The 12,742-nt window shown below is 40.0% G+C and overlaps 1 protein-coding gene across 1 annotated transcript in view; it reads left to right on the top strand.

The window, feature by feature from the left end:
- CDYL2 (chromodomain Y like 2) overlaps nt 1-12,742 on the top strand; it is an 80,588-nt gene that overhangs the window by 57,756 nt on the left and 10,090 nt on the right. Inside the window, exon 3 of the mRNA XM_032231399.1 lies at nt 11,076-11,293. Coding sequence (XP_032087290.1) covers nt 11,076-11,293 — 218 coding nt within the window. The remainder of the gene's footprint in view (nt 1-11,075; nt 11,294-12,742) is intronic.

Here is a 12,742-nt window from a genome sequence, read left to right as displayed (position 1 = left end):
AACAAGCCCTTCTAATGGAAGAAGGAAGGTCCCTTCAGGTTTTGACTTTTGGCTGCAGGCTTAGTAGCAAAGGTTCCTCTTAGAAAGAGAGGAGGGGCAGATAGATTCTCACAGTAGGGTCTACAGGGACGGTCAGGATTGACAAGGTGGCAGATGGGTTCTTGAGATGAAAGACCTGCCCATTTTGTACATGTGCTGCCATCTCCTCAACAAGAAGTAGTAGGCCAGAAGATAGCAGAGAATCTCAGATTCTCGCTCCTTCTCTTCTGTTCCCTTCTGTGTTTTTGCTTGGTGGTCAGAACTGGCCAGGGCAGAGATAAAACTTTATCGTGCGCTTGCAAATTGCAGTTTATATATGAGAGCCAAAATGAAATTTTGCAATTTGGGATGTCCCTCTTCAACATCAAAGCCACTAGAGATGGTCCAAAGTACTGCATTATGTTACCCAGGCTCCATTATGTCTCCCCCTCCCGCCCCAGTGCAACTTATTTCTATGGAAACACATCATGATCTATCTTTCGGGAAAGGGGGTTGAGAAGATCCTTTTGGTTTATTATTCCTCTGAAGTATTGTTTTCCTACTTGAGTAAACGCCATGTTTTCCCCAGGCTGTCCAATTCCATTCTCTGGTTGCCTCGCCTGTTGTTTTATGCAGGCTTTTGCTATCCTTCAAACTGCATCCATTGTTGGAGGGTATCTAGTGATTATCTGAAGAGTGTATTTTGAGATTGGAAAAGGATACTCCCAGAGTGAATTGTTTTAACAGGTTTACCAAAGTGAGTTCGTGAAGGTTCTTGTTCCTGAGGGACGTGGTTTTCAAAAAACATCTCACAAAATTTCAATAAATTGCTGTTTTTCCAGCAACTGTCAGTAAATTTAGACTTTGGGGTGTTTTCTCCCATTTTTACTTTCCTTATCCTTTATAAATAAAGTAAAAATAGATTCATTAGAGATGTCTTGTACCTCACACCAATGGCGATTTTATTTTTTTGTGCCACAAAAGAAAAGACATCCTTTCTTTCATTTTTCCATGCAGAACTTTGTGTTTTCATGATATTCTTGGAAGAATATAATGAACATTGTGTCAGGGAGCACACTGGCACCAAAAGCATTGGAACAAGCCTGTCAAAGACTGTTTTCAAATTGCCATTTTTAACAGCAGAAGTAGAAAATTCTTAGATACTGTGCATAAGGATCAATTGTGTGAACCACATTCAATTAGTATAATTTAATTTGTTTCAAGATTTAACTACATGAAGCTTTGGTTTTGTCCTGCCCCACACTCTGTAAGATGTTTATATTTGTGGGCGGGTATGAGTGGGTGTATTGGAGAGAGACTGGCAGAGAGGGAAGGAGGAAGGAGGGGGAAGGAGTCAAGCAGGGCATCAGTTTAGAGTCTCTATGTAGTCACAAGTAGATGAGGTCTAACTCTTCCTGAAAGCCATTGACCCTTATTTAGTTTTATCCCCGTTCAAACTGTTAATCTGAGAAGATTCATGTGCATAGGCCTGAGCAATAAATCAGTCTTTGTGTGTGGAACTGGTATTTTACACCTGAGTCTGTGTTTGTCTATGTCAGTGATGGTGAAACTTTTAGGCACTGAGTGCCCAAAGTGTGTGTGCGCGTGCACCCAAACTGCAAGGCATTGGCGCATGCGTCCATGTGTCACACATGCACAGATGTGCTGCACATGCATGGCAGATACCCGGACCAGCTGGCCAAGAGAGGCGCATGCACAACAAAGACCCAAAACAGAGCTGGGGTGATGGTGCAAGTGCCCACAGAGAGGGCTCTGCTTGCCACCACTGGCACATGTGCCATAGATTTGCCACCACTGGTCTATGTGCATCTTTGGCATGCACCATCCAGGGCTGCTTTATGAAGGAGATGAGTGGTTTTTAAATACAATACATTAATAAATATAAATGCAAATATGTAAAACTGAGGTAAGTTCCTTGACCTCTTTTATTGAGGTTTCATTGTTAAAATGATGAAAGATACACAATTTTAAAAAGCACATTTCATCTATTCTCATTTTAGAATTTTGTTCTAAAGCAGGGTTTTTCAAACATTTTCAGACCAAGGAACCTGGTTTTTTTGTTTGTTGATTGGTTGGTTGGTTATTTTTGAACTTCTGATCTGGTAGTGAAGTTTTAGTGATGATACATTGGCTTTGGGTGCGTTCTGTTTTGTAGAGGTTGTGGCTGTTTTTAATTTAATTTGCCCGTAGTTTTTTTCCCCACAGAATCTCATCAAGTTCTCTTAGGATTCCATGGAGTAAATTTGAACGCCTCTTATTGTGAAGGAGAGAAGGATTTTCAGCTCTTTGGATTCGTATTGTTTGATGTGATTTACCACTTAGCTTTGGCATGCTTTGATGCAATCTACTCCCTGCTAGATTTTCACATCAGTACTAAGTTTGCAAACTATACTGTACATGATGAGCTTCAGAGTTCCTTACTTTCTGGACAATGCAGTGCCCCCAGCGAGAGCCTGGAGATCTTAATTTAAGACAGACTGAAAGTAGCTCCTGCCAACAGCTATAAATTAGCATTTTCACATCCGTGGTAAAACTTTTTCCAGCTGCCCCAATGGCAGAAATTGCTGTGGTTACAATCCCAATCTAAGCACTCCACGCTGTTGTCTTTCCAAGCAATGAAAGGAGCAAGCATGGTCCTAGGAATGATGATCACTGGTCAAGATGGAGGGAATATGTCAGAGTGTGCAAAGGTCTATCACATGTATCAACCCAGGAGCAAGTACAGCCAACAGTAGTTTGTGTCAATTAACAGTTTTTATCTACAATAGGAATATAGGAATACTATACATACACATGCTACAAACGGTATCTCAACAAACAGCAATTAAAGCAGGGAAGAAACTCAACAAACAAAAAACACTCTAGCAGGGCCTACTCTTATTACACAGGCTCTTAAAGGGATAACAGCCAAAAGACCTGCTGACTCACTCCCATCGTTGCATCAGCTGGTCAGCTCTTAAATTATCACCTTGACAGAATAATCTTCTGTGACTAAGCCTTATGACACCAATCATATCTCCTAATTAGATTGCATTAAAACCTTGAGCAAAGGAACTCCAGAAGAAGAGGTATGGCAAGTGTACTAAGGATATTCTTATACTTTGACAAAAACTTGGTGGGCTGGAAAAGGCCTGAAGAGCATTAGATGATCACAAGGACATAGAAGATTCCAACTCTTTGCTACCACCTATTGGTCATCTGAATTTTTTCAGCTTATCAATGCGGCAAGCAATTTTCTTTTCTGCTTCTAGTCATGGTGAAGAATTGAAGTACCATATATGCTCTAGATGGGGGGGGATGTATTTTTATTCCCACCCCAGTGCTTTAAATCAGGCCTGTCCAGCCTGAGGCCCATGGTCCACATAAGATCCTGGACAATTAGTCATTCAACCCCCCACAATCGTAAACATTTAATATTATTATGTGATTTAGCAATAGCACTTAGATTTATATACAGCTTCATAGTGCTTTACAGCCCTCTCTAAGTGGTTTACAGAATCAGCCTATTGCCCCCAACAATCGGGGCCCTCATTTTACCAACCTTGGAAGGACAGAAGGCTAAGTCAACCTTGAGCTTGCTGAGATTCGATCTGCCAAATTGCTGGCAGCCGGTGATCAGCAGAAGTAGCCTGCAGTATTGCACTCTAACCACTGCACCACCGCAGTACATAGATTTATGGACATTAGCTACGTTATACATTTTCAATGTGACTCTAGACAATTACTCTTCACTCAGTGTGGCCCAGGCAAGGAGGGAGGTAGTTACGGGAGTGAAAAGTTTTACCACATGGTAGATTAAATTAAAAAGCTCTGCCTGTTAACTGGGCCCCCTAACTTCCCATTCAGAGTGAGAACACAGAGCTTACCAGACAATCGGAAAGAAGCATTTTATCCAACCAAACTCATAAAAGTTATTGTGTGCAAAAATCAAACCTTAATGAGCCTGAAATATTTTGGAACAAATTGTTTTGCGCTAATGAAACAAATATTGAATTGTTCGCCAAAACCTGACATGAAAATCTTTTCTGAAGGAAAAGCATACATCTTTGAAGAAAAAGATACCTTGGTAACCATTAAGCATGAACATTGTTTTATTGTGGATTGAAGCAGTGGCAACAAAAAACAAGAAACCCGACGGTGTGAGTGCAAGGAAAAATAGATTCAACTAAATAACAACGTATCCTAAAAGCTAATGTCTTCGTCCGTGATGAAGTTGAAGCTAAATAAAAACCGGATATTTCCACTCCAAATCAATGGTGAAGTATTTACAGGAAATAAATTTTGAAGAGTGTATTATTGAAAGTCTATTGCGGAAAATCTGAAATATGGAGGGCCGTGATGGCAAACCTATAGCACATGTGCCACAGGTGGCACAGACAGTCCTCTCTGCGGGCATGTGAGCCGTTTTCCCAGTTCAGCTCCATCGCGCATGCGCACGGCCAGCTGATTTTTGGGTCTCTGCTGGGAGATGTGCATGCATTTGTAGGGGGCAGGGACTCACTTGTGCACAGGGGCGGGGAGAAGCATGGGCGGGCAGTGCACCCCCAACAGCCCATTTCTTGTGCCAGGAGGCTGCAGGGAGGCCTACTAGGTCCAAAATGGGGCATAGGGATGTGCCCCTCCATGGTCCCAGGAGGCTGCAGGGTGTTTGTGTGTACATGCGTGGGGGGATGAGCAGGGGGCCACATACACATGTGCAGAGTGGTGCAGGGGGCACACATTGCCTTATGGATGCGGGCACGCGATGACAAAAAGGTTAGCCATCACTGATGCAGGGTATGCAGAAAAGTTTCACAATATTTCTGAGCTGCAAGAGTTCTGCAAAGACAAGTGAGAAAAAAATTGAAAAGCAAGTACTAAAAGATTCTTCGCTGGCTACAAGAAACATTTGGAAACTATTCATCCTATCTAGTCTATCTATTCCAGTTGTTACAAAGTATTGACTGAAAGGGGGTACTCATTTCTGTACTTCCTATGGTCACTGTTTGCATAAAAATGTTGCATACATACATTTGTGTCAGTGGTGCAACAGGGACGGGCGTCCACCACATGAACGCCCACAGTACGTGCATGCGTACTTACCTCCCGCGATGCCTCTGTGATGCTTCAGCTGCTCGGTGGAGCGTCACACAGGCACCCTACGCTCCGTGCGCGGAAGCCCCGAAAACTTCAAGTACTGGTAAGGAGCGAGGGCAGGTGGGTGGGCCCTCTGGGGCACCGTACTGGAACGGTACCTGGTGCTCCCGGCAGGCATCAATACGCCCGTACTGGGGCATACCATTCATAACCCACTACTGGTTTGTGTGTGTGTACACATATGCATGCATGATTTTTTTTCCCCATTCAATCGTGTTTGATTCTCGGAGACTGCCTGGATGAGTCCCTGCAGATTATTGACAGATTATTCAGAAGTTGCTTGCCATTGTCTGCTTCCTAGGGCTAAGAAAAAGTGACTGGCCCAAGGTCAGCTAATTGGCTTTGTGTCTAAGGGACTCCAACCTTATGCCTTACCCACTACACCAAACCAACTCTCGTTATACATGCATTGATATTTCCAAAAAGATATCTTTGAATTTTAAACCATGGAGAGGCTTTCAATTTCTGTTAACTTAGGGATTCACTCAAGTGATGTAATTTGACCGGAGTGTACTTGAATACAAGTCCTCTTGAGTTTTCAGAGGAAATACCCAATTATAAATCCCAAAATTACAAATAAATGACATTCAGAACAAACATTTTGAGCCCAAAATCCTGTGAGCATGAAATTGCTATCTAATTTGAAAAAGGTTATTTTGAAGTTGTTTAAAATATTCCAGTGCTGTTTTCCTCATGCCAGATACATTTCTTCCAGCAAGTTCAGGACAGCTGATGTGGACTTAATACGAGGCATTTTTTTGAACCTGAAATAGGAAATTTTGAACTTGAAATTATCCACATTCAAAGCTCATGCACACCATTGACGAATAAATACTCAAGGTTTTCTGCATAGGTGTATAAAGCTGTCCACTGTGTGTCATATTCCAATATATTAATGTCAGTATAGTATAAAGGTAAAGGTTCCCCTCGCACATAGGTGCTAGTTGTTCCTGACTCTAGGGGGCGATGCTCATCTCCGTTTCAAAGTCAAAGAGCCAGTGCTGTCCGAAGACATCTCCATGGTCATGTGGCTGGCATGACTAAATGCTGAAGATGCACGGAGCGCTGTTACCTTCCTACCAAAGGTGGTTCCTATTTTTCTACTTGCATTCTACTTGCAGAAGCTAGGACAAGTAATGGGAGCTCACTCCATTATGTGGCGCTAGGGATTCGAAATGCTGAACTGCCAACCTTCTGATCAACAAGCTCAGCATCTTAGCCACTGAGCCATCGCGTCCCCCAGTATAGTATAGTATAGCCTTTATTGTCATTGTACATTATATATACAACAAAACTGGCTGTATGTCAGTTTCTTATATTTTTTTAAAAGCAATATACAAATAATAATGACATATACAAAACTCTCCATTTTTGCCTTAATCTGACTAATTTACTTTAACCTTGTCTGTTTGACCAACAGCATCCTCAAAGTTTCTATTCCAAGTCTTCCCAGAAATTCTACGAGATGAAAGGAACAGGACTTTAGGCCTTAGTCACATATTCCACTTGCTAATAACTCTCCTTGTTTTGCTTTATTACATGTTAACTATATTTCCATAGCCCATTTAATTTTGATATTAAGTTTAAAACTAACGAAGCTGGACATTTTTTGTGTGACTACAACTGCTGTTTCTTTAACTAATCTAATTAAACATGTTGGACCAACACAACCAGTGGTTTACGTGGGAAATAACTCATAGTACCAAATGGTAATTTGTAGATTACATCTATGACATTATATGCACCAATAAATCACATATTAGTGTTCTTCCTCTTAATGCTTGTGGGAGAAGGAGAGGATAATAAAATTTCATTACTAACTTCATATGGACTCCTTCAAACTAATTGGAGGGATTCCCTTGTATGATTAATACTCGGCATCTGTAATCACTCCACAAACTTATTCAAGTAGGACTTCATTAAATGTATTGCATATATCATTCAGAAAAATTAATTAAAGTCTGCTTGGAGTGATGGAAGGAATTCTATCATCATCATCATCATCATCATCATCTAGATTATAGTTCCTCTGATATTGGATGTTTAAACTAACTTCAAAATAATTGAATGAGCATGATGAGGAGGAGGAATGGTCCACTGTATTAAATTAGATGCACAATTAAAACGGACCCATTGAAATCAAGTTTGTTGAAATAGAAACAAATTCTATTTGTTTCAGGCAGTGGGTTTATTCTGAGTATGGATCTAGTCCTTTTCTTGCTGGAGTGTAATATTTATAGGCCTGTCAACGTGTTTTGGGATTGTGCAATCACAAATTCTAATGACTTTTTCTTTCTTTCAACAGCCTCATAAGACTGTAGTCAGATCCCAGTTATGTTAAGTGAAAGACTTCTATTACTTTTGGTAATTCCCAGAGAGACTAATTTACTTTGAATTTGCTCAGCAGTCCATCAGGTCTTTAACTAAGCAAAGATGAAGCAGTTCAAATCAAGATCCCAGTGGTATAACATTTGATGCTAACTGAAATTACAGTAGACAATTCATCTTCATTTGTTCCAGCTCAATATATATGAAGTCAAATTTCCTTCAGTTGAGTTTGAGTCTTCATCAAACATCAAGATGCACCAATGCAATTTTCTTGGAATGTTATTGATGTCCATCTTAGGAATAATTTTATCAACTTCCCAGTCTATCTGTCCAATGTCTCTCATCTAAGGATTAAATAAACCCAATTCACCAAAATTCTACCTGTCTAGACAAGGATAACCATTTCATAAGATCTTGTGATCAACAATTATGCTCAGGGTGAATACAAATCCATTAAAATATGTGTTACTTAATATATTTCTAGCCAGATTTTTATGATAGAACTATTCTAATACAGTACAGTTTATAGAAATGAATATGTACATCACATAACATAACATTCGTAACATAATGTTACGAAGAAAAATAAATCAGGAAACCAGTATATAAATGATTAGAGGAATAGCAATGAAATAATAATCAAATAAAACCATATTTTAAAAAAAAAATAATAGTTAACCTTATCAATCTCCTGTTGAATGTACTTATAAACTATGAACCATCACTGAAAAAAGCTTTGGACATTTATAAGGGATGGACAAATTATTAATTCATTACTCATGTATTCACTATATTGATTGTATTAAAATATGTTACATTTTCTACTTTAAAAGCCTTCAAAATGGCTTAGACATAATCTTCCATGCACAATTTTATTTAAATCTGTACAAGAGTTCATATTTAAATGCATATTCTCTAAACGCATTTTGTTTCACATAGATTAGGTTTTAAGAATGTTTCAAATACACATTTCAAAATGTGTTCCTCTGCCCAGAGGCATATTTTGGTAATTCTTTGGATTTCTTTAAAATTAACTGCATTACAAATTTCAGAGAAAAGTAATATGCAAAGAAGGAGCCATATTTAGACCAAATATTAGACCCACAAATTTGGACCGGAGCTTTGAATACTTTACAATCTTGCTTTCCAAGAGATTAATAGATTATTTAACAAAGTGAAGTTTCTAAAATGGCTTTAGTGACCAGTTTAATTTAATAGGGACACGGTGACTCAGTGTCTAAGACACTGAGCTTGTCGATCAGAAAGATCAGCAGTTCGATGGTTCAAATCCCTAGCACTGTGTCATGGAGTGAGCTCCTGTTACTTGTCCCAGCTTCTGCCAACCTAGCAGTTTGAAAGCATGTAAAAATGCAAGTAGAAAAATAGGAACCACCTTTGGTGGGAAGGTAACAGTGCTCCACACACCTTCAGCGTTTGAGTCATGCCAGCCACATGACCACACAGACAGCACTGGCTCTTCAGCTTTGAAACAGAGATACAGCCCCCCCCCTCTCCCCCCAGTCAGGAATGACTAGCACATATGTGCAAGGGGAAACTTTACCTTTAATATATCTACTATCTGATATATAGATATGTATATATCAAGATTATAAAGAACAAGAGTAAATAGTGAACATAGAAACAGAAAATAAAAGGACAGGAAAATAAAACTGTAAAAAAGCAGCTTCTGATCTTCTTGACAGTGGTTATAAATTCATTTATATTTTGCCCTCATTCTCTGAAGCTATCTCATCATTTCCTTTCTCCCACAAGCTACCATTTCTAATCTTAAAACCCATAAATCTCAAGTTCATGTTTCTCTTTTTTCAGCAAGACTTCTATAAAGATTGCATTGGGAGCCACTATCAATTGCCCTAATTTATTAGGCCAATCTCTATTTATTGGGCCTGTAAATTCCCTCACTGTAAGGCAAAATGAAGAAGGAGAGGAAGAGAAGGATGAGATGATCAGCCTTCCATATCAAAAGTGGGATTCTATCTATCAGTGGAAATATAGTCAGTGGAAATGATGCTGCTTCAGACTTTGACAGTCCCATCCATTGAAAATTACTTGGTTTGGGCATGCACTAGGTATTTTTCTGACTGTCTACCTAATGAAGGAATGATGAGGTACTGATGTAAAACGTGAGGTTCCCAAAATGAGTGGGAGTGATGGCTAGGGTTTTCTTTCCTTCCTGGGAATTTACTATCCTCAATTAATCAGTCCACTGTAAGGATGGTATGTTTCCTGCTTCAAAATGGAAGGAACATGTGGGTTGATTTTGGATCAGAAAGCAGGAATGTGATAATTTTCCTGCTATTTTGATATCAAAGAGCAATTCACTTAGAACGGCTGTTGTACCAGAGAAGAAATCTATACCTATTGGTTGGAGTAAGTGAAATGACTATAAAGCCAGAACTTTATGGAGATTCCCAGTCATCCAGGTCATGGTTGTCCCAAAGGTGCTTTTTCAAGAGACAACTGGGCTTTCTGGTTTTTCCTTGAAGACGTTTTATTTCTCATCCAAGAAGTTTATTCAGCTCTTGAAGAAGCTTCTTCCGCACTCTCATCAGCAGACTGAAGAAGCTTCTTGGATGAGAAGGAAAACATCTTCAAAGAAAAACCAGAAAGTCCAGTTGCCTCTTGAAAGAGCACCTTTGGGCCAAAGCCAGAAGAGGTTCAGAGAAGGTGGAACCTATTTAGTTTGAACTTCCTCAGCTTGATGCCTTCCAGATATTTGATGGTAATATTATCCATTCAGTCGTGTCCAGCTCTTGGCTGTTCTATTGTATGGGCCAATCTCTCCACGTCTTCCGATCTTGCAGTACTTGTTTGAGTTTCTCTATGCTCTGGCTGGTGTCAGCTTTGATGGTGTCCATCCACCGTGTTCTTTGGCAGTCTGGTTTCCTTTTACAGCTAACTCTTCCAAGCATAATTGCTTTCTCCAGTGAGTTCCTTTGCTATGACATGGCCAAAATAAGTGAGATGGAGTTTTGTGATTTTTGCTTTCCCATGATAGGTCTACTGTTATGCAATCCAGTTCTCCCTTGTTAGTCACTTTTAGTTAGTACAGGTACTTAGGACAATAAGGTAAACATTTATCAAGGTAAACCGCTCCAAACTCAACTGCAGAAAATACAACTTCAGCAACAGAGTGGTCAATGCCTGGAATGCTCTACCCGACTCCGTTGTTACATCCTCTAACCCTCACATCTTCAACCTTAAACTGTCTACCATGGACCTCACCCCATTCCTAAGAGTCTGTAGGAGGCATGCATAAGCGCACCAGTGTGCCTACTGTCCGTATCCTACTCTCCCCATTTATTTGTATTCATTTCCTTTATGTCTATGTTCATATTTATACCTGCTATCTTGTACATGTTTGACAAATCAATAAATAAAATAATAAATAAATAAATTCTTTCAATCCTAATCAGTAATCCAGTGACGAGGAATGAGATGAAAAGGGAGTCAACCCAAAAGAGACATTGGGCAGGTTTATCTCTGCTTTGGATCTTATGAGATATTAACTTTTATTCCTACCTCTCCCCCCCCCCTTTGCTTTTTGAAAGGTTCCTCTCTTGCAAATGGAGGCCTGAATCTTCATACCACTGTGAAACGGAAACTGGAGAGTGAAAAGGGTTACGTCTTCGATAAGAGACTCAGGTACAGCGTGCGTCAAAATGAAAGCAACTGTCGGTTTAGAGACATTGTTGTACGCAAAGAAGATGGATTCACACACATCCTCCTGTCCAGTCAGACCTCAGATAACAATGCACTGACTCCAGAGGTACGCAGTGAACATCCAATCGAAGAGAACAGTGGGAAGTGATCAATATCCATAAAAGTATCCCTCTGTTTATAATTTGTCCCCTAATGAAATAACTCCCTCGAATTCCATTTCTGATTTTGATTTTGAAGGGAAGACCAGACTGGGGGCTGCAGGTTTGAAGTACATGAACAACTTTGTCAATGTTTACTTAATATTGTTTTACCTTTCCTGTCACATTCATATGTAGAAGTTGGAGTCAGGTCCTGGTGTAAAATTCTTGAGGTTTCCTATAACTTGGATTTTTTTTTTTTTTGAGCTTTTTCATTCTTTGTCAAGGGTGCAATCAGTCTGAAGGACATAAATATTTGAGAGATTACCGTATTTTTCAGAGTATAAAACTCACCTTTTCCCCACTAAAAGAGAGTGAAAATTTGGGTGCGTCTTTTACACTAAATGTAGCCCCACCCATCCACCGTCCCCCACCCTTTGGCCTCTGCCTCCCAGCAATTTACCTCCTTGCAGCAAATGGGGAAAATGGGCCTTGTGGAGGCTGCAATAGGCTATAGCAATCCCTGCAGCCTGAAACAGCTGATGATCAAGAGGCGCCTTTGAACTGAAAGTGAAACTTGCTGTTTGCTCCTGGAGGCAAATTGCTGGGAGACCAAGGCAAAAAAAATTTTCTTGTGCTAATCAGACTGTTTGCTGTTTGCTGCAAGAAGGTAGGTCAATCTACAAAATGTTCAAATTATTAGATTTATTTTTTAAAGACTGCTTTATTATTGTTCTAGACAGCTTAACAAAATGAAGCAGCTTTTTAAAATAAATGCTTGATCTGAAGAGGCCCAGTGCTATTGTATCCTTTCAAATGGCAGAGAATAACTATACTTCCAGAAAGCACATCAATTTTAACAGCATCTGTACAAGTATAATCTGAAATGTAACACTATAAACAGTGCATATTGTCTGTAGTGTTTGCTGTTTGTTGCAAGGAAGCAAATTTCTGGGAGGCAGAAGCAGATTCCCCCCCACACACACACACACTTGTTTTCCTCCCCAAAAGCTAGGTGTGTCTTATATTCCGGAGCACTTATACTCCAAAAAATACAGTAGCTGGAAGACGGAGAAAAAGTTACCTCCTAAGACAATTACAAATTGGACTTACAGTTCTTGAAAGCATGGGTGTCTATGAGGATATTATGCAATTAATAATCCTTTAATTGAAGAGAAGAACTAGGGGTAACTTGATAACTGTCTTCCATTACTGGAGGGGTGTCACAGATGAGGGGGCCAATGTATTCTCCAAAGCCTCTGAGGTCCAGAGAAGGTATTCAGTTGGTTCAGACTAGTTCACCCAAATTGGTAGTGGCCAGGCTCCAAAACATCCTATGTAGCCTCATTTTCGATGCCACGCACATGCATGCACGCTGTGCGCACAAGCAAAGCACATGCGTGGAAGGCCGCAGGCAT

Source organism: Thamnophis elegans, chromosome 14, assembly GCF_009769535.1.
Source record: "Thamnophis elegans isolate rThaEle1 chromosome 14, rThaEle1.pri, whole genome shotgun sequence".
NCBI lineage: Eukaryota > Metazoa > Chordata > Lepidosauria > Squamata > Colubridae > Thamnophis > Thamnophis elegans.
Note: the sequence above shows the minus strand (reverse complement) of the source record. Positions and strands in the feature narration are given on the sequence as shown.